The following is a 21,934-nucleotide window of genomic DNA, read 5'->3' as shown; positions in this document are numbered from 1 at the left end:
TTTGAAAAAGGGAGAAAAAGGCTCGGAAATGACGCCTTGAGGGCTGGCTGTTCTGACACCCCAACTGGGACCCGCGTTGCCCTGGAGCCTCCCTCACTGCTCTCCCTCTGCGTGTTGAAGAGCAACCCTAGCAAGTTAGTTCTCCGCTCTCTGGAATGCAGGTGCCAGGTGACGACGGTGAGTCACAAAGGGCCGTGAGCACGGCGTGTGTGCCCAGCTCTCCAGCGCAGTGTCGCCTCCGTGCCAGCACCAAAGCTTTGGCATCCCCTCTCTTCCTATATTTCTGTGCCAGGAAAAAGCAGCCCACCACCTGATCAGCAGAGGAGAGGAACGCATAGGGCTCAGGCGGTCCCGATGCCAGCGAGACAGCTTGTGCCCCACGGGGGGCCGGGAGGGGGGCTTGGAGATCATCTGGGGATTTCAGGAAAGAACATTCTCCAGGCACTTCTGCAACGCTGGATGAGCACAAGGGTCCAGGAGCCCCACGCCAGGATGCCTACCAGCACCCCACACAGCCGGTGCCCCAGGAAATTCAGCTCGCCCATTTCAAAGACTTCAAGGCCCTTTTCACAAAGATGGGAGAAAAATGCAAGCCCAGTTCCTTGGTGCTTACCCATCAAGGGCAGAGAAAGGAGAATAGATACAAGGGCCTTTAGTCACAGCTGACTCCTGGGTGGGAGTCCCAGGTTTAACCCCAGGGGATTTATACCCAGCTGTGCCTGGATTTCCCTCACCCAAGAAGGCAAACAGCTGAGCACGAAGCTTGAGCCAGTGCCCCTGGGAGCTACCGGCCTCCTTGCAAGGAATGGGTGGAGCTCCAGAAATCACTACCTGAAGGCGCTTTCTGGGAGCCACCCGGTTGTCAGTCCTTGGCATGCCATGCAAAGGCTGGGAGAGCAGTCCCCATGGCCCGGGTGCTTGGATGTTGTTCCCGGCCCCCCAGGGCTACGGACAGAAACTCCATTTTTTGCTAACAGCTTTACTGAGATAAAACTTCACAATACAATACAATCACCCCTTTAACGCGTGCACTTCAGTGGTTTTTGTCTGTTCACAGAATTGTGCAACCATTGCCACAGTCAATCCTAGAGCACTTCATCACCCCCGCAGAACCTCTGCACCCACCCGCAAGCACTCCCCCTTCCCCTCCGCCCCTGGAAGCCACAGATCTTTCTGTCCGTAGAGACGTGCTAACCCTGGACATTTCACGTAAGTGGAAGGCATTCCATTTCTGCCACAGCTCTGTGGCAGAGGCAGATTCAGAGATTCCCAGGAGAGGCCCCACAAGCAGCACCCAAAGCCTCCAATATCAGGGATGTTTTTCTAACAAGGACTTGATGATAGAAGGAATGGCCTTTCTCTGCGGTCCCCGAAGATGTACTTGGAATACGAAGTATTAGAGGCTATTGCTGCTGTTTGGATTATATTTCAGAGCATTTGACAAAAAGATTCTCTTAATGGCCTCACTCTTGAACATTCTTGCAAAATTCAAATGCTCTTAAAACTTCTGTCCACTTTTTGTTCATTTTCCAGGTAGCAGAAGGTCAGGAAATTTGTGTGATTGAAGCCATGAAGATGCAGAACAGTATGACAGCTGGGAAAACTGGCAAGGTATGTCCCCGAGGTCCCCCCAGCCCAGGCTGCTGTGACAGGAAGCAGAACCTCCACCTTGGAATCTTGGACGGTTGGGGCCTGAGGGGGACGGCGGACGGGGTCTCTCCCAGCCTCTCCCTCTTGCGGACGAGGGCGCTGCAATCGGGGCCCCCTGTGTTCTGCATTCACGTGACCTGCAGGCCTTCTAGGAGAGTCTGTGTGACATCCAGGGAGTCAAAGAACAACTGTTCTTCACCTTAATGTCTTTCGAATTAAGGGGTCTTTAATTTTTAATGTTTACATCTGTCTTAGAGGCAGTTAGTTATCTGAGACTTAGGTGACACAGCAGGAAATGGTTTTAGAGATTGCAAAAATTAATGCAACTCGGGGCTTCCCTGGTGGCGCAGTGGTTGAGAAGTCGCCTGCCGATGCAGGGGACACGGGTTCGTGCCCCGGTCCGGGAAGATCCCACATGCCGTGGAGCGGCTGGGCCCGTGAGCCATGGCCGCTGAGCCTGCGCGTCCGGAGCCTGTGCTCTGCAACGGGAGAGGCCACAACAGGGAGAGAGCCGTGTACCGCAAAAAAAAAAAAAGTTAATGCAACTTTTCAAGATAATTTCTCCACAAAGAGAACAATTCGCTTTTAGATCAAGATGAGCTGAAAGGGGGACTTCCCTCGTGGTCCAGTGGGTAAGACTCTGTGTTCCCAGTGCGGGAGGCCCGGGTTCGATCCCCGGTTGGGGAACTAGATCCTGCTTGCATGCCGCAACTAAGAGTCCGCATGCTGCAACTAAAGATCCCGCATACCACAACGAAGAACCGGCACAGCCAAAAATAAGTAAATGGGTAATAAATTTTTTTTTTTTTTTTTTTTTTGCGGTACGCGGGCCTCTCACTGCTGTGGCCTCTCCCGTTGCGGAGCACAGGCCCCGGACGCGCAGGCTCAGCGGCCATAGCTCACGGGCCCAGCCGCTCCGCGGCATGTGGGATCTTCCCGGACCGGGGCACGAACCCGTGTCCCCTGCATCAGCAGGCGGACTCTCAACCACTGCGCCACCAGGGAATCCCTGGGTAATAAATTTAAAAAAAAAAAAAAAAAAGCTGAAAGACCCACATCCACGCGTGGGACCTAACGATTTAGGGAGGAAAAAAAGATGTATTAGTACTGACATCTGTTAAGAGTAAAACTTCTTAAATGAATTTTCTCATTGAAGGAAATAGAAAAGTCTTTTTAAGCAATAACTTCATTATTCTTCCTGCGACTAGAAAGGCACCACTTGTAGCAGAACGATCCTTTTCTGAAGGATGGTTTGGTTTGAAAGTACCACACAGTGGAGCGAGGAGAGACAGGGCAGGTCAGGTGGGGTGGGGACAGCAGTGTAGGTTGGCTGTGTCCTGCACTGTGGCCATGCCTGGAAGGCGCGATTGAGCCTTGGGGACAGTGGGTGTCCTGGCAGAAGGTACTGTCAGCTGCCAGTGAAGTCTGCATCAGAGAGACACAGCCTCCAGTTGCCTGCCCCAAAGGAAATGAAACCGATGTTCAGAGAACAGGCCGAGGGGGACGCCCCAGTCCAGCCCCAGCCAGGAGGGCAGAGGCCCAGCGTGTGACCAGGATGGAGGGGCATCAGACGGCTGCACCCAGTCTCCTCGGGGTTTGGGAGAGGAGATTGGCATGCTCTGCAGCTTCGGGGGAATCCTGCTTTTCATACCTGATGACCCTTTAAGAAATGAACAAAGTGTTGGTTTCTGCTCTTGTAAAAATTGTTCTGTTTGTCCCTTGGGGTTAGTCAGCATTTACGCTGCATTACTGTCATGAGCTTTCCCCTCTGTGACGAGCACTTGGCCTCGTTTGGGGGCCCAGAATATACGTCAGATGCACCAGCGGCCCGTGTGCTGGACTGAGGCACTGACGCCAAAGTGAACATGGCCTTAGCTCCCTCCCCGTCTGCGTGGTCTATGTCCTCGGGGCCTGGGTCTCCTGGGGAGGCCCTGGTGCTGTCAGGGTGGTGATGGGCTCTGGGTGAACTTGCACGTTGGCCCTGCCCCACAGGGCAGGGAGGACCGGGCCCCTGAGCCTGGGGCTGGCAGTTTTTGCTTTGAGAGGCCAGTTCTCCTCCCGGGGGCCTGTTCACAGTGGAAGCAGGTCCTCCACTCTGGAATCGCAGCATCATGACAAATACATCCTGTAAAAACACCGGCGGCTTCAGATCATAAAAAGCGGCCACTTCAGTGCAAATAGCTCCTGTGGAACGAGGCCTTTCAAGTGTCACTGCACAGCTTCTCTTGGTCCCGAGAGACCCCGGGCTGGAACTCGAGGGGAGAAGGCCCTTCTCGCTGCTGCTGGCTCATGGCAGAGACGCGGGGACACAGGCCAGGGCACCCAACCCCACGTCTCTCCACTTTTCCTGTTTGCCACTTGCCCAGACGGCCAGTTAACTTCCAACCCATCATCATTCATCTTCATGCCCCAGCAAGAACTTCCAAGTCAAATGACTGTCTCTAGTTTTAAAAGTGAACACAAATTTGGGAAAGCAAAAGTTGACTAAAATCGGGAGAAATCAGTGGAGTGAAAGGGCACGGAGGCAGCGTCACGGGAGCCCAGTGCCTGCCCCACGTCGCGCCGCCAAGAGCAGCGCTTGTTCTCTGAGGAATTTCATTTCCCTTCAGAAGGAGGCTTCTGGTCAGGCTAGGGAATTTCTCCTGTTAATTAGTACCTGTTTTGACTCCTGTATAATTGTGAATGGGTTTGTCTGTTTAACACTAAGTACACCATTAACTCTCCCGGGTGTGGAGACTCATCCAGCATAATCACTGCCAGCTGAGACCCCCGAGGGCACCCTGTGCAAAGGACAGCACAGATGCCCTGCGACCAGCAGCTTTTAGGACCGACAAAGATAAGGAGGGGAAGGTGGCGACTCACAGCCCACGGCGGCAGCGAGGACGTCCCTGTGCTCGAGGTCCCCTATGATGGACGCCCTACCTCCGAATGTTCTGTCTGCTCCAAAGCCCGCCAGGCTCTCCCTTCATGTCCAGAAATGGATGACGAGATTGCTTCCTCCTGGTCTAGTTAATAATTCTTACCCTCCTCCCCCCTTTTTTTTTTAATTCAAGGTGAAATCGGTGCATTGTAAAGCTGGAGACACAGTTGGAGAAGGAGATCTGCTAGTGGAACTGGAATGAAGTATTTATAGCCTTTCAGTCATCACCCGATTTAATTAGCCATTCGTATTATTGTTATTTCACACTCAATTTATTCAAGCGTTTTGCAGGAACACCCCTGTGTAGCAGATTTTACATGGTCATATTTATTCCACATATAGTCAAGACCAACATTCTGCCAAAAAATCACCAATGGAAATTTTTATTGATATATAAATACTTGTACATAAGATTTGTACTTCTGGGCTTCCCTGGCAGCGCAGTGGTTGAGAGTCTGCCTGCCGATGCAGGGGACGCAGGTTCGTGCCCCAGTCTGGGAAGGTCCCACATGCCGCGGAGCGTCTGGGCCCGTGAGCCATGGCCACTGAGCCTGCGCGTCCGGAGCCTGTGCTCCGCAGCGGGAGAGGCCACAACAGTGAGAGGCCCGCATACCGCAAAAAAAAACAACAAAAAAAAGATTTGTACTTCTGCTGTGAGATTTCCTAGTGTCAAAATTAAATCAATAAAACTGAACATTTGTCTAAATATTAGTTTGCCCTTTTTTTGAATGAAGACAATATACATAAGAGGCTATGGGCTGTGCCAGTAGACTTTAAATACTAGTGTTTCATCAGGATCCTTTTTAAAAATTTATATAAATCCCAGTTCTTGGCCCTCAGTTTCGTTGTTAGCATTTGCCACTTTGTAACCTGATTACCTGCTTCATCCTGCTTGAGGACCTAACTCCTGCTTCTGGTCGTTCATAACCTCCCGAAGCCCAGACAGCGCAGATGATGGTCCTGGAAATCCCTCCTGTGTGGCTCTAACGGTGAGTGTGGACCCCGAGTCCCCAGGGGCGACCCCCTTCCCCGTCCCGGGGCACCGGTGCGGGTACCACTCGGGGCTCCCCTGGCCCAGTGGTGGTGGGCGGGGCTGCCACAACTCATCAGCTGACATCCATACTCGCCTTTCTGTGTTTTTGTGAAGCAAGTTTCCAATTAAGAAAAAAGGGCTAAAAATCACGGTCATGCTTTTGTGGCAGATGCAGTTACAGATCACAGTCTACCGTTAAGTTGAAGAGCGAGTGAGCTCTCCCAGTGGAGAACGAGCTTAACTCGGAACCAGCCGCTGCGTTTTCACCTGGTTCTGAAATTCGCAGAATACATTTCGTACTTTGCTGGTAAGGAAGTAGAGGCAGAGTCCTACGCTGATTTGACTCTAACCCTGACAGATTATCAGATGGAGGTGGGTAGTAATTGGTACTTCGTGCCTTGCTAAAATTATTTTAGGTGCTGTTTGTATTTGGAAGCGAAGCTTTCTGTCAGGCCTGAAAAACAAATTACTAATGTGTTGGTTCTTCTCCAAAAGGCCCGCCCCCAAACGCTGCTCACTTGTGGGGGCAGGGACCGCGCCTTGCCCTGCGCTCCCGTGAGCTTCCGTCTGAAACTGGGCTGTTCAGCTGCTCTGCCAGCAAGTGGGCGCTTGCTATTTTGCTAGATGAGAATGAAAAGAACCTTCTACCAAATAAGGAGACTTAAAAAGAGGGCCAACAATAGCACCAATGCTTTTAATATTTGATTTCCCAAAACATCTAGTTTAACCTTAAATGATCTTTAATAATCTCTGTAATAAGCCTGATCTGAAAATTATGAAGAATGATGTTATATATATTCAGAAGTACTCTAAAATACAGCGTGTTTTTCTTGAGGTTCTTTTATTACATTGAGACGCCTAAAATCAACTTTAAAAAAATTTCTCAGTGCTACAGGTCAGGCAGAACTGATAGAGCAGGGCTGTTAAAATCTAGCTGCCACACAAAGTCTTTATATTCATTTTAAATGTTATCTTCAAACTAAAGCAAAGCAAAGGAAAAAACAAAAAACACCAACATAATAAAAGCGTAACATGAGTTTTCAAAATGTCATTTAGGGGAATTAAAATTCTGAGTTTTTCTCATCCAGTACGTTCAAGCCCATGATGCTCTTTAAGCAGCAAGCAATAAAGCAGCATCAGCAAGACAGATTTCAGGAAACAATCTTGTTATTAGTCATGTCAGAATTATTTGGGAAATCGGCTGCCCCACCCCCCCACCCCCCATAGAGATTTATAAATGTTTGTTTCAAAGGGTGTTCTCGGGCTTTTGCATTCAGTGAGTGCGGACCAGTGAGGCCATCTTCCAACCACCAGGCTCTCGGTCCTCGGGCGGCCGTTCCCCTCGCACTTCTCATCTGCTTTCCCGCGGACTATAGCGAAGCCCGTGCTCCCCCTGTGAGTCGTAATCGTCGTGGTACGGGAGGTGGACCCACTCGGGCGGGTAGGTGGCCGTGCTGTACACGAAGCACTGTAGGGTCCCGCCCGCCCCCTCAACAGCGACTGTCACCCGGGTGCGCTGGTACATGTCCGGGCAGCCTTCGAACTCGTCCAGAAAGCGCAGCATCTGCTCGTCCACGGCGTAGACCTCCCCAGCCACTCGGCGCCCCTGGCCCGGCAGGTTCAGCAGCCACGGGATGTTGCGCTGCCCCGCGATCACCAGCGGGTACGGCTCGACCGTGCGACCCCAGCCCCGGAAGGCCGCGCGACCGTGGGCGCTCTCCAGCAGGACCCGGTGGTTGGGCTGGCCCGTCTTCAGGGTCCCGTACACGAACACGTGGGCCATGCAGCCGGGAGCTGCGAGCGAGCGAGGACGGACGCACAGGTCCCACGCGGCGGGGAAACGGGTGGCCTCGCCCCGGGCCTCCACTCCCGACCAGACGACACCCTTCCCAGGCAGGGTTCCAGGAAGAGCGACTCGTGTCAGATGAGGCAGCCCGTCGTGGCGGCAAGCCCTGTAGAAGTGCGGTTTTGTAGAGCAGTTAGTTTTCAGTCTCTTTAAGAGGACTTTAAACAGTAAATATTACAGAAAAGTAAAAATAACGATAAGCAAATAGAAACATATATATATATACACACACACACACGTGTATATTTATATACATGAATAATCACCTGTCATCGGCTACCAAAGAGAATTCCGGTTTCAGCACTAAATTTACATTCTGGCCCTGGCAAGACGCAGCAAAACGTTAGCTGCACCTTTCTGTGTTCCTTCCTTCTTCAAGGTCCTAGAGGGTGACACTGCCTCCCTGTGACTCAGCCCAGCGACCGACCATGTCTCCAGTGAGAGAGAAGGTAAATATTTACCCCCCTTCCTGGGTCTGGGCCACAGATTATTACATAACCGACCAAAGTGATTTGTGTAAAAGTGACTCAAACAAAAATGGAAACGAAAAGTTAAATGTATGGGCCCCTCTTCCAAGCCTGGCATCTAGCTGCCCCGCTTGCCCCCAGCCCTTCAGACACCGAGGGACATGGCCCCGGTGTGCCAAGCAGGCTCTGCCGCCAGTCACATGGCCAAGTGGCCCTTGGAGAAGTCACACTTAACTCACAGGACTCGACTTTCTTCCCAGCAAACACGGGCTGGTCTGGGGGTCTGGGCCTCGCCCCACCTCCTCAGGGCGTCCAGGGAGGATGGGTGGTGCCCACAGGCCATCACAGCTGCCCACTCGGGCCGACCCTTCCTCTCTGCCGCCTCGGTCTCAGCCGCCAGCCTTCAGCAGGACAGAGACGGGATGGGAGCTCTCGTTGTAGTGACTGACAGCAGAGGAAGGGCAGATCGGAGTGGTGAGGCTTAAGCGGCGGCTGCCCAGGTATGCAAGTCAAGCTGTGAATGAGGAGAGCCCGGACTCGGAGGTGCAGGGGCCGAGGAGGCGGCAGGCCCACTGCTGCTGCGGGAGGGCGTGCCTGGGAGGATGGAGAGATGGAGCGGGGGGCCTAGGGTGGGCAGGAGCCCAGCCAGCCCCGCCTTCCCTCTCCCACACTTGCATCCGCCTTCCAGCATGTTCTGGCAGTAACAACTCCAGGTCAAAGTGGGATGCACGGCTCCCACCCTCGCCGGGACCGTCCCCCAGAACCCTGGTGGGCCCGCTGCCTGGTCCCTCCGGCCTGTCCCCGTGCAGCCCCCAGGGGCCTGGCCACACACTCTCCAGGGCTCAGCCTGTTGGGGCCTGTGGCCGTGAGCCCTTGCCTCCCTTTCCAGGTGACACCCTCCCTGAGCGGCACCCACCACAGCCCTCCATCACCCTGGTTGGCTCTCTTCGTGGCGCATGTTCTCTAAACCACTGCTTGCCTTGTTCGCTACCAGAACGTGAAGAGTTGAGAGCTCAGCGAAACGGCCCAGTCCCTCAAGGCCGAGTCTCGGGTTGGTGAGGACTGAGGCCACACAGCTGGGCCGGGGCCAGACCAGTTGACACTGGAGGTATCACATTGCTCGTCACTCCTGATCGCTGGTGCTCTCGTGTCCCCGCCCTTTGATTAGATTTTAAAGCAACACGTGTCCGTAAGATAAAGTCAAATAACTTCACAAGGAAACTAAAATCCCTACCCATTCCCACTCCCTTGAAGAGACCTGTTTAAGCCCCTGAAATGTTGTTGCATTTGGTATTTGCCTCCACGTTGTTGGTTATACCGCTGCTTCCCGATGTCTTAAATTGTCTGCCTTCCTACCCAAAGCAGGTGAGCACAGCGGTTTAAAGCACAGACTTTAGAACCAACTTCCCTGGGTTGAAATCCTGGCTCTGCCACTTATTAGCTGTGTGACTTTAGGCAAACAACTTAACCTCTCTGTGCCCCGGCTTCCTGGACTGTCAGAGGAGGCAGACAGCCACCTGCCTGGAGGACTGCTGTGGTGGTGCAGGAGTTGACACCCGGGGCCGGTCCCGCCCACTCGGTAAGGCTGCGTCAGACGTTCCTGCTATAGAGCCTGGCGCCTGCCTCTCGCCCCACATTCCTCCAATAGGCTCACATCACAATTTTTGGTCAAATCCATATTCAGTTCAGCATTAAGACTATGTAGACACTGTTCTCAGATAAGGCACATAGTGTACTATGATTAATTTCCTTTCTTGGACTTCTTGTTTTTTTTGGAATTGAAAATTACTTCGGCCTTTTTTCCTTTTTTGCGCTTTGCTCCAGTTCCTCTGACAGCCTCCGGCCTCATGTTTTCTGAAGGCACCTGAGGAACCCTTTCGGCCCTGACCCCCCGCGGCTTCCATTCCTCCCGGGAGCTGTGGCTCCCGGCGGCCTCCCTGCTCCAGCCTGGTCTGCAGTGCATCCCACGCTTCTCCCAGAGCCCTGTCCCTGCGTCCCACGGCCCCTTCTTGGTTGACTCCCTCATTTTACTGAAGCTTGTTCTTTCCCAACCTCACTTAACAGTGTAACTAGGTGAGATTTCTCACTGCTTTCTTCCAGAATTTTGAAGTCGTTTCTTCCTTGTCTTCTGATGCTCCCGTTCATGCTGAGACATCCAGGGCCATTGGGACCCACAACCACTTGTACGGGACTCAGGTTCTTCTCTGGAGGCTCCTAGGGGCTTCTTTTCGCCCTTGGATTGTGAGGTTCTATAATAAGGAGTCTCCATGTGGGATTTTTTCATTCATTGTGCCAGAAACTTCCATCTGAAGACTCATTATCTTGGGTCCTAGGAATTTTCTTCCCTCTCCTTCCTTCCTGTTCTCTTTCTGGGTCTCCAGAACTCAGATGTTGCATATCCTGGATTAATCTCCCACTTTTCTTTTTGTAGTCTATTATCTTCCAGCACTTCTATTATTTTGAAAAATATTTTTGCCACCATATTTATTTCCAAGATCTTTTTCCTGTTCCCTCATTTCGTCAGCATCCAGTTCTTTCTCAGCATAATCCCATCTCTCCTCATCATGAATTTGGAGGGGTTTTAAGTTTATCTTTCCCAGTATTGCCTCTACTTCTCTTAAATTCCTCTCTTCTCCTTGTTTTATGTTTCTTTAAGAGGTTTTCTTCAAGCATCTCAGTATCCTTGGCTGGCCTTTCACGTGGAAAGTGGGACACCATGCAGGAAGCTGTGTGTGAGGGGGAGCCTGTCGACTGGCCGGCCTGGCGTGAGGGCTGGATAATGGAATCCACAGGAATGTGGACTCCTCTCCCTCCCCGTCTTTCTTTAGGGTGCCCCTCGCCTGCACCCTTGGCTGGGCCTGGTCCTCCCGACACCAGACTTCCTGCTAAGCTTCTCCCAACAGTAACCCACCCTTGCCCTGCTGGGCAGAGGGACGGTCGGGGTCTCTGCTTCCTGCTCAAACGGCCCCCTCCTCCTTTTCCACCCCTCACCCCGCCCTCACACGACTACAGGGCAGCAGTGGGAGCTTCCCTGGCGTCCGGGGCGCTGCTGGCGGGCTCCCCAGCAGGGATTTAGGTTTCCGGTGTCTCGAGGCTGCTGAGTCAGCCAGCACTCATCTCTCTATCTATCTTCCAGAATCTCGTTGCCCTCTCCCATCTGTTGTCTTCATGGGTCACGGGGAGTGGCCTTTAGGGACAGAGCGGGGATAAAGGAGCCTGTTCCTCGCGCCACTGCACCACCGGGCCTTCCCTCACGGGGCCCTGGCTCGGCCACTGTGTCCTTCTGGAGGCTCGACGTGGGACAGGAAGCAGCAGTGCCTCAGGAGCTGCTTGCTTAGACGGGTGGTGAGAAGAGTTCACTAGGGTACCGGAGACGGGAGTGTGTCGCCAAGAGAAAGCCAGTAATGTAGCAACTCTGGGGACCAGAGAGGCTGGTGACGGCCAGTTTACACTCCCACCTACAGTGCACAAGGGTTCCAATTTCTCCACATCCCCACTGGTACTTATTTCCTCCCTTCCTCCCTTCTCTCTCTCTCTTTTTTTATAGTGGCCATCCTAAAGGGTGTGGGGTGGTATTTCACTGTGGGTTTTTTTAAATTTTTTTTATTGGAGTATAGTTGATTTACAATGTTGTGTTAGTTTCAGGTGTACAGCAAAGTGATTCAGTTATACATATTCATATATTCATTCTTTTTCAGATTCTTTACCCATATTGGTTATTACAGAATATTGAGGAGTTCCCTGTGCTATACAGTAGGTCCTTGTTGGTTATCTATTTTATATATAGTAGTGTGTGTATGTTAATCCCAAACTCCTAATTTATGCCCCCCCCCCGTTTCCCCTTTGGTAACCATAATGTTTTTGAAATCTGTGAGTGTTTTTCTGTTTTGTAAATAAGTTCATTTGTATCATTTTTTTAAATGAGAGTCCACATGAGTGATATTATATATGTCTTTCTCTTTCTGATTTACTTCACTTAGTATGATCATCTCTTGGTCCATCCATGTTGCTGCAAATGGCATTATTTCGTTCTTTTCTATGGCTGAGTAATATTCCATTGTATATACATACTACATCTTTTTTATCCATTCATCTGTCGATGGACATTTAGGTTGCTTTCATGTCTTGGCTATTGTAAATAGTGCTGCAGTGAACACTGGGGTGCATGTATCTTTTCGAATTATGGTTTTCTTTGGATATATGCCCAGGAGTGGGATTGCTGGATCATATAGTAGTTCTATTTTTAGCTTTTAAGGAACCTCCATACTGTTCTCCATAGTGGTTCTACCAATTTACATTCCTGCCAGCAGTGTAAGGGGGGTTCCCTTTTCTCCACACCCTCTCCAGCATTTATTATTTGCAGACTTTTCGATGATGGCCATTCTGACCTGTGTGAGGTGATACCTCATAATAGTTTTGATTTGCATTTCTGTGATTACCAACGTTGAGCATCGTTTCATGTGCTTTTTGGCCACGTGTATGTCTCCTTTTGAGTGTCTATTTAGGTCTTCTGCCCATTTATTGATCGGGTTGTTTGTTTTTTTGATATTGAGCTGCATGAGCTGTTGTATTTTGTTGTTGTTGTTTTGTTTTTTTTGCGGTACGCGGGCCTCTCACCGCCGTGGCCTCTCCTGCTGCGGAGCAACAGGCTCCAGACGCGCAGGCCCAGCGGCCATGGCCCACGGGCACAGCCGCTCCACGGCATGTGGGATCCTCCCGGACCGGGGCACGAACCCGTGTCCCCTGCATCGGCAGGTGGACCCTCAACCACTGCGCCACCAGGGAAGCCCGAGCTGTTGTATATTTTGGAGATTAATTCCCTTGTTGGTCACTTCGTTTGCAAATATTTTCTCCCATGCTGTGGGCTGTCTTTTCATTTTGTTTCATCGTGAGTCTTAATTTGCATTTCTGTAATGATTAGTGATGTTGAACATCTTTTCATGTTGGCCATTGCATATCTTCTTTGGAGAAATGTCTCTTCAAGTCCTTTGCCTGTTTTTTCTTTTGTTGTTGTTTTGTTTTGTTTTATTTATTTTGGTTGCGCTGGGTCTTAGTTGCAGCAGGCAGGGCTCCTTAAGTTGTGGCTCGCCGGCTCCTTCAGTTGCAGCTCACTGGCTCCTTAGCTGTGGCATGCAAACTCTTAGTTGTGGCATGCATGTGGGATCTAGTTCCCTGACCAGGGCTAGAACCCATGTCCCCTGCATTGGGAGGAGGATTCTTAACCACTGTACCACCAGGGAAGCCCTGGTGCCTGTTTTTCAATCAGACTTTTTTTCTTTGTTGAGTTACTGGAGTTCTCTGTATCTTCTGGATATTAACCTCTTATTAGATATATGATTTGCAAATATTTTCTCCCATTTCATAGGCTGAGGTCACCTTTTTACTCTGTTGATTGTGTTTTTTGCTGCACAGAAGTTTTAAATTTTGATGTCACCCAATTCTTGCTTTTATTGCCTGTCATTCTGGTGTCATATCCAAGAAACCCTTGCCAAGCCCAGTGTCATGAAGCTTTTGCCCTGTGTCTTCTCCTAAGAGTTTTATAGTTTAGCTCTTACGTTGAGCACTTTTATCCATGTTGAGTTAATCTTTGTATACAGTGTAAAGTAAGGACCCAACTTCATGCTTTTGCATATAAATATCTAGTTTTCCAATTGTTGAAAAGACCATCTGTTCCCTGTTGGTCTTTCCACCTTTGTCAAAAATCATTTGACCATATATCTAAGGATTTATTTCTGCATTCTCTATTGTGTTCAATTGATCTACATATCTGTCTTAATGTCAGTATCATGCTGTTTTGATTGCTGTAGCTTTGCAGTATGTTTTGAAATCAGGACATATGAGACCTCCAACTTTACTGTTTTTTTGTTTTTTCCTCAAGATTGCTCTGCTCACTTGGGGTCCCTTGAAATTCCGTATGAATTTCAGGATGGGTTTTTTTTTGGGGTTTTTTTTCCTGAAAGAAACACTATTGGGAATTTTGACAAGAATAGCATTAAATCTGTTTAGGTGGTACTGACATCTTAATATTAAGTCTTCCAATCCATGAAGAGGTCTTTCTATTTAATTTCTTTCAACAATGTTTTGTAGTTTTCAGTGTACAAGTCTTTCATCTCCTTGGTTAAGTTTCCTAAGTATTTTATTCTTTTTGATGTTATTGTAAGTGGAATTGTTTAAAAAACTTTTTTTGGATTGTTCATCATTAATGTATTGAAATGCAACTGACTTTTGTACACTGATTTTGTACCCTGCAACTTTGCTGAATTCATTTACTAGTTTTAATAGTTTTCTTGTAGAAATGTTAGGATTTTCTACATAAGATCATGTGGACAGACAGAATCCTTCTTCTTCCTTTCCAATTTGGATGTCTTTTATTACTTTTTCTTGCCTGATTGTCCACGTATAACTTTTATCACTATATTGAATAAAAGTGGTAAAAGCAAACATCCCTATCTATAAAGCTTTTTCACCATTAAGTGTGATGTTAGCTATGGGCTTGTCATATACAGCCTTTATTAGGCTGAGGTAATTTCCTTCTATTCCTAGTTTAAGTGTTTTACCATGAAGTGGTGTTGAATCTTGTCAAATGATTTTCTGTACCAATTGAGATGATAGTTTTTTTTTCCCTTCATTCTGTTACAGTAGTGTACTATAGGGCTTCCCTGGTGGCACAGTGGTTGAGAGTCCGCCCGCCGATGCAGGGGACACAGGTTCATGCCCCGGTCCGGGAGGATCCCACATGCCGCGGAGTGGCTGGGCCCGTGAGCCATGGCTGCTGAGCCTATGCGTCTGGAGCCTGTGCTCCACGGCAGGAGGCCACAGCAGTGAGAGGCCCGCGTACTGCAAAAAAAAAAAAAAAAGGTAGTAGTGTACTATATTGACTGATTTTCATATGTTGAACCATCCTTGCATTCCAATAAATCCCCCTTGGTCATGGTATATAATCCTTTTGTGTTATTGAATTCTCTTTGCTAGTATTTTGTTTAGAATTTTTGCATCAATCTTTGTCAGAGATATTAGTCTGTACTTTTCTTATAGTGTCTTCTTCTGCCTTCGGTTATCAGAGTTGTGCTGGCCTCATTGAATGAGTTTGGAAGTGTTTCCCTCCTTTTAAATTTTTGGGAAGAGTTTGAGGAGAACTCATGCTGATTCTCTTTACATGTTTGGTAGACTTCACCAGTGAAGCCAGCTGGTTCTGGAATTTTCATTGTGGAGAGACTTTTGATTACTGAGTCAATCTTCTTACTAGTTATAGGTCTGTTCAGATTTTCGATTTCATCATGATTCAGTCTTAGTAAGGTATGTGTTTCTAGGAATTTATCCATTTCATTTAGGTTACCAATTTGTTGCCATACAATTGTTCACAGTATTCTCTTACAATCCTTTATATTTTTGTAAAATGGGTTTTAACGTTCTTTATTTTTTAGTTATTTGCATCTTCTCTTTTTTCTTAGTTAATCTAGTTAAAAAGTTTGTTGCTCTTTTAAGAAAATCAACTCTTGGTTTCATTGATTTTTCTCTATTCACCTCTGTTCTCATCTGTATTATTTCCTTCCTCTGCTAGCTTTGGGTTTAGTTTTTCTTTTTCGTGTTCCTTATCGCCCTATACTCCTGTTCCTTGTACGTCGTGTTCAGCTGATTTCCAAGGGCTGCTGTGAAGGTCACAGCCATCAGAATATGTGAAAAGACTATTTCATTGGCCAGATCCGCTCAGACCACAGCCAGGGCTAACTCAAAATATGCCTGTGATTCACTCAGGCCAGAAACAAACACACTGGGCCCCTCCTGACACACACCTCTGGGCCAGGCTACGAGAGGGCAGCACTGCCGCTGCAGAAGGGAATGCTACCTTCTGAGGCTCATACATTACAGTCTGTCTTCCACCCCATTCTCCTCCTGCCATGTAGTAGTTCCTTCCACGGCAATGGGTTATGGTTGGCGTCTTGAATAAAATGCAAGTACTTGATTCAATAAATAACGGATAGAAACAGCTGTAGGTGAGCCATTTGGGCTTTTCCAGAGCAACTTGAAGAGTGCCCATCAGGAGCGGTTGCATCTCTGCTTTAATGTGAAGTAGATGCTCCCAGGTAGGCCTGTTCTAGGACACTGACGGTCAGGTCAGGCCAGCCCCTGCAGGGAACATCATTGGGCTGGATGGCCATTAAAGGGCACAGTGCACACACGTAAGTGTAAAGAAGGACACTGTGGTACAATGACAGGCCTGAATCAAATTCCCACCTCCACCACCTAACAAACAACGGTGGGTCTCTGGGAACGTTATTTAAACTCTCTGAACTTCTATGCCTGTTCTTTAAAACTGCATTCATCCTGCCTCCCTAAGAGCTAATCACTACTGACTGCCAACTGTGGGTCAGGCCTCAGGACCTGATGAAGGTTAATTAATTCCCTTTTCCCCTTGACGCTGTTCCCGCCTAAGTTCTCCACCCCAACTCCTTCCTTTATAAAGATCTTATATATCTACTAGCTTATATTCTTCTCAAGGAAGCCCCTTATAAATAAAACAAAAAAGAACATTCTACATAATAAATGGGAGAGGGAATCAAGCCGTATCAAGCATTAGTTGTGGCCTTCATTTTTCAGAGCCAAAGCAAATACCTGGGAAGGTGATTGATATTACATAGAAATGATCATGGTTAAGCCACAGGGTGTTGATTCCAACTCTATAGAAAATCAGTTCAGTAACTTTCTTCCACAGAAGATGATAGCTTATTTCCATTAAAAAAACAAAACAAAACCTGGCAATAAAAATTTAAACTTTTCTAGGAAATAATGTAGCCTCATAGAATGATCAAATTATAGTTGTCTACATTTTATCTACTGAATTTTATCCTTTATAATATTAGTTTGAGAATACTACTTATGTAATAGAAAACTAATATTCTGCATTTCTGGCTCCTTTCACAAGAAAAACATCATTACCTTTCTGATTGTGTTTTGAACAACAAACACAGATCCTTCAGGAAGAGCCTCATCCCTGTGGGGATTGAGAAAGGATCAGAGTTAAGCACTGAAACAAGCAATTAAGTCCCATTAGAGGATTAAGGCACTCATGTTCACTTTGAGTCAGAAAAATGAATTGTGAATAAAATCATGTACAACCAAGAGGTTACTTGTCAAAGTTAATAAATTAGATAACTGGAGGGCAAAGTGGAAAGCACAGAAGTTGAGTGGCCACATGAGCACCGGCGAGGAAACTGGTTTTTGTATTCAAAACTGGGTTTTGAATTCACCGGACAAGATCCACCATCTCAAGATGCCGTAGCAACGTGGGACGGGGTGGGGGGTGCCACATGGTGCTGTCTTTAATAGGTGCATTCCATGAAGAGAAAGCCTAAAGGCGTTTCCACCCTATTATGTCACCACCCCCCCCATGCATAGATTTCCCTATAATATCTTATTAATAAAAGACTCTGTGGAAGAGACATACAAGATATATTAACATTCAACTTGATGCATTTTACTTTTGGGTTTTAGAACTGATTCTAAATGAACTCAAGCGATGCCTTTGCAAGCAACTTTCCTGATTGGGAGGCCCTGCTGTGATCAGGACTTAGTCACCCTCCCCTTGGGAGTCTTAAAGCCCAAAAGCTGAACCCTTGTCTCAAACCCAACTAGTTAGGAATAATGTGGACATCCAGGGGTCAGCCCAGAGGTGGAAGAGGCTCAGAGAGAGTCTCAAAAAGTTTTATTTCAGCAAAATTTGGTTAGTTTAACATTGTCAATATTTAAGAAAACAGAAACACTCATGGAAATGTCCATCTGGCCTGGCACTGCTTGAAATGCCTCTGTCACTTATTCAGCAGTTTTCTTACTGAAACACAGTCCATCTAGAGTTTCATATTTCATCGCTGAAGCAGAAATTGAAAGTCATTATGAGTCCTTCGCATAATTATTGGGGTTTTCCTGCTTAATATTTTTTCTTAGCCACCTGGTGGCAAGAGTATAAAAGGCAGGACTTAATTTTAGAGTTTAATCTGCTAGTTTACAAATTAACTATTGCACACACTGGGACCATATTTAGAAACACACACACATACCAGCTGCCAAAGGATTTAAATGGACACCAGCTTCTAACGTGAAAACAACCTTTAAAAATGAAAAAAGGTGTCTCCACAAAAATATTCATCCTGTATTAATATTTAATGACAGGAGGAAATGCTAGACAGCTGGAAATGATGACATACAGATTTTACTGTTTTCTCTAAGTGATAAATCCTTAAGCCGTGAACACTGCTTGCCTGCTGTAGAGGTCAGACTGTGCTAGAAAAGACAGGTGAAACGACCGGCTTCGGTCGCACCAAGCTACGGCTCTGCCGCTCGCCCCTGTCTGGACGCCCAGCAGCCCCGCATCTCTGCCTCCCCGCCTGCCTGCTGTATAAGTAGCTTTTCTCGTTCAACATCGTGTGTCAAAGTTGACTCCCACCGAACCCGTGATGGCCCCTGTCACAGCGAGGACCAGCTTCAGCGAAGCCATGCGCTGCCCCGGAAGCCATGCGCTACCTCGTGTGGCCACGGGCCCGGGCATGGCCTCAGCCGACGTTACTCAGGGCCGCCGAACGTCGGTAAAAGGCACGTGTGATGTGTGCTCGTTTCTCCTTGTATAGGAACCGCTGTCCCTTCCTACTGTAACGTTCCTGTCCCTGGAGAGACGCCTGAGTGTCTGCTATAGTTACACAGTCATTCTTCAGAGGTTTCTAGGGCTGTAGGAAACAGGTGAAAAAACAAGCCGCCTCGACCTCTGCCCTGGAGCTCGGTCAGCCTCTCCCGGGCCGGGCGCTTCCAGGGAGGCCGCGCGTCCTGTGGCCGCTTTGATGCTCCCCCCTCGCACTGCCTTCTTTGCAACAGCCGCCAGGGCTTCCTGCCCACTGCCCCGCTGGAGACCCCAGAAACGTGTATGGCAGGACACCCTTCTGACGTGAGCCCAGCAGCCCGGGCGACGCAGTGCCTCTGAAATCCAGAGGCTGGGTCCACACTGGCAGTCTCCCCAGACTCCGAGCCTTCGCGGGTCCGCGAGGACAAGCGGCGCGTCCCGGTCCTGATGCCCCACGGGGCCTCCGAGTGCTGCCTGGCAACCGTCCCGCGGGCTTTTACGCTTTGCCCACGCCAGAAATTCTTAGAAGAAAAAGAAAACTTTTAATGCCACACCATTTTAAAGGCCACTGTGTTGCCATCTTTTAAACATACAGTGACCACTAGGGAGATGTGATGGTCGGCCGCCGCCAGGCGCACTCTGAGGTCCGTCAGGAGCAGCTGGACAGGCCTGGCGCCGTCGGGAAAGGGCCGTAGGGGACGGTGGGATGCGGAGCGGGCGGCTGCAGCGGAGGCGCTGCCCGCGGCGGGCTCCCAGGCACCGGGAGGCGCGGCCGGGGGAGCACCGCTCGTGTCCTGGCGAGTCGGACCCCCGGAACAGTCCTCATCACCAAGAGCCCACCTGCCCGGTGGGCGCGGCTTCAGGCTCAGAGGGGAAAATATGAATAATGCCACCCCCAGGACTGAGAGCATTTTTACCGTGTTAGATGCTAGATGCTTCGCTTACGCTAACACTCAAAGCGAGATCGCCTCACTCCCCACCGCTGTCCAGTTTACAGACGGGGAAACTAGGAGATGAAACGCGATGTACACAGATGGCCAGGCTGAAGACCTGCTTTCACGCCCCTCCCTGCCCTGCAGGGGCTCCGCCAGCTCCAGGAGGAGGTGTCCTCTCCTGCCTCCTGCGCAGACGCAGAACAGAAACAACTCCCAGCCCCCGAAGGGCCCCCGGCAGCCATGGCCCGGGAACACCCCCCACCAGGTTCCATTTCCATCCTCGTCCCTAAGGTGCCCGCAGGTGTTCCGCAGGCGCGGAGCACACACCAGGGTAGCCTGCCCGGGGAATGCGCACCCAGAAGCAGTCCCTATCCCAGGACAGTTAGCAATCGTATTTGTACATGTGTTGCGTAAGTAATGAGGGCACGAGCGCCTACTAGCCAGGAGAGGAGGTCCGTGCAGCCCCAGCGGCTCACCGTGTTCCCCACGACCCAGAAGCACAGGATCCCGGCGGACCCACGACCGGTGGGATCAGCGAGACTCAGCAAGGCCGAGGCGCGAGCTACATCGACACCTGGCGCAGCCGGGAGAGGCCACCTTTCCATTCCAAGCAGAACCGGCTCTGAACGCAGGAAGGACGCAACAACGGCGTTCACAGAAACACCAGCAGGCCAGAAACTCTACCCTCTCCTTCCTTCCTTGGGTGCCTCTCCCAACAGGCCAGCCACACACACGAGACACACACATGGGGGGCAAGGGCGACCCCCAGAGCCCCCGGGTTCCCGTCCGCAGTCTCCGCTCCAGCACCAGGCGCCGAAGGCGGACAGTGTTGGTAGAGTTGGCATATGTCAAGAAGGGAAATCAATATAGTTGAGGCAGTTTTGAGCAGAGCTTCCAGTTCTGGTAAGAATAAAGTACATAGGTGTGCACAAGTTACAAAATACTGTCATACATATGAGTTAAGTGTTCCTATGTTTGCATTTAAACTTAAAATTGAAGTTGCGCAACATAAAGATAAATGAAAAACTCAAGGCTGAGAATGCAGTATAACAATAAATAATAAAATAATATATAATTAAATAAAATATAAATAATAAAATAGCAACTGAAAAACACCATGACAAGAGAGACTGAAGAAAGGAAAAGGCTGCCTATTTTAGGAACTTTAACAGTACCTTCTCCTGCCTTCTGAACAAGGGACCCCGCATTTTCATTTTGCACTTTGTCTTGCCTGGAATCATTCTTTCTAAACTGTTTCTTGGAACCACAAAGCTCCTCAAGGGTGGGGGGCCTAAACTTCATTTCACATCTTCCACGTCAGCCAGCACAGTTCAGTGCGTGCAGTAGCCACTTAATAAATACTTGCTGCAGTAAGCCAAGGGATTTCCCTCTCGGTCCAGATTCCCAAAGAGGTCCCGCAGGCCTTCAGCCTGTTTGGAATCTCTCAATTTCTCTATCACAAAAACCACAGGTTCAGATACTGCTCAGGGTGCAAAATCGATGGACGTCACATTCAGTCCTGTGGCTCCACCAGCACTTCCTTCAGATGCCCAGACACGGATGCAAGGGCCAGGGAGGGTGAAGTGCTCTGGACTCAGACTGTGACTCAGGGCCAGGCACTGCCTCCCAGCCTTCCCAGGAGCAGCAGTAAACATCCATGCCCGACAAAAGCTTCATCCAGAAGCTGCAAAACGAACCTCTAGGGACAGTACTCGGACCAGCCAGTATGGGGTCAGGGGATTTCTTATCTCTATTAGGACAGTAGTTCCATGGGCGTATACATTTGTCAGAATCATCCATCTGTACTTAATGTGAGTTTTCTTGTGTGTAAATCACACATCAAGGAAAGTTGAGCTAAAAAAAAAGATTAAATGGGATCATGGAAAGAAGGCAATCCGTAGGCTACTCACTCCGTAATTACTACCAGTTTACATTTTTATCTGAGTTCAACACACTTCACAATCCCTAATCAGCAGCAAAAACTTAACATCTTTCATTTCGATTTCCACCATCATCTGAGTATTTCCAAAGTATTTCTAAAACAGCTTTGTAGTGGCCTCCCTTAAACTCAATTATTTTCTGGAACCCAACATACAATGAAACAAGACAGACTTCTCTGTGACTGTTACCTGGGTTCCTGGAAGGAGGGCAGTGGAAAGGCAGAGAAGTCCTAGGTGTGGCCCAGGACACAGGGGCCTCCGAGGGGCGGGGAATGGGATTAAGATCGGGCCTCGCCAGCTGTCATCAGCCACCCAGGGCCCGTCTGCACTGGCTGCTGACCAAGCAGAGACTTCCCACAGTTGCCCCCTAGGAAACGCAGCAAATGCTTTGCCTTTTAGAATGTTTTTTGCAGGCCTGCTAGAGGAGCAGCTTTTAACTTGCTTGCTGGCAGTTGCTCAAAGCATGTTTACTCTGCCTGGAGCAAGTCAACGGGGAAGAGCCAGGAATCTAGGTCTGCCCCCAGCCCCACCCCC

General features: G+C 49.1%; 2 protein-coding genes and 1 long non-coding RNA gene across 6 annotated transcripts in view; 2 read left to right on the top strand and 1 right to left on the bottom strand.

Moving 5' to 3' along the window:
• PCCA (propionyl-CoA carboxylase subunit alpha) overlaps positions 1 to 5,021 on the top strand; it is a 357,444-nt gene extending 352,423 nt beyond the window's left edge. Inside the window, exons 21-22 of one of the 2 annotated variants that reach the window (XM_027115894.1) lie at positions 1,534 to 1,611; positions 4,704 to 5,021. In XM_027115894.1, coding sequence (XP_026971695.1) covers positions 1,534 to 1,611; positions 4,704 to 4,772 — 147 coding nt within the window. In that variant the 3' untranslated portion in view covers positions 4,773 to 5,021. The remainder of the gene's footprint in view (positions 1 to 1,533; positions 1,612 to 4,703) is intronic. The other variant, XM_027115896.1, reaches the window with a different exon arrangement.
• Positions 5,022 to 5,113: 92 nt separating this feature from the next.
• LOC113625390 (uncharacterized) lies at positions 5,114 to 8,837 on the top strand. 2 transcript variants are annotated; one of them, XR_003434653.1, is made up of 4 exons: positions 5,114 to 5,559; positions 5,773 to 5,910; positions 7,829 to 7,898; positions 8,310 to 8,837. It is a non-coding gene; the product is annotated as an uncharacterized LOC113625390 (long non-coding RNA). The 2 variants fall into 2 exon arrangements; XR_003434652.1 differs by having other exon boundaries at positions 7,829 to 8,837.
• The window catches only part of GGACT (gamma-glutamylamine cyclotransferase), a 43,368-nt gene continuing 27,717 nt past the window's right edge, over positions 6,284 to 21,934 (bottom strand). Inside the window, exons 3-4 of one of the 2 annotated variants that reach the window (XM_027115892.1) lie at positions 16,854 to 16,908; positions 6,284 to 7,555 (exon numbers count right to left, since the gene is read on the bottom strand). In XM_027115892.1, coding sequence (XP_026971693.1) covers positions 6,955 to 7,555; positions 16,854 to 16,906 — 654 coding nt within the window. In that variant the 5' untranslated portion in view covers positions 16,907 to 16,908 and the 3' untranslated portion in view covers positions 6,284 to 6,954. The remainder of the gene's footprint in view (positions 7,556 to 16,853; positions 16,909 to 21,934) is intronic. The other variant, XM_027115893.1, reaches the window with a different exon arrangement.

Source organism: Aethalodelphis obliquidens, unplaced genomic scaffold, assembly GCF_003676395.1.
Source record: "Aethalodelphis obliquidens isolate GAN/ISIS:26980383/991018 unplaced genomic scaffold, ASM367639v1 scaffold15, whole genome shotgun sequence".
NCBI classification, from domain to species: domain Eukaryota; kingdom Metazoa; phylum Chordata; class Mammalia; order Artiodactyla; family Delphinidae; genus Aethalodelphis; species Aethalodelphis obliquidens.
This window is presented reverse-complemented; position numbering and strand designations above follow the sequence as displayed.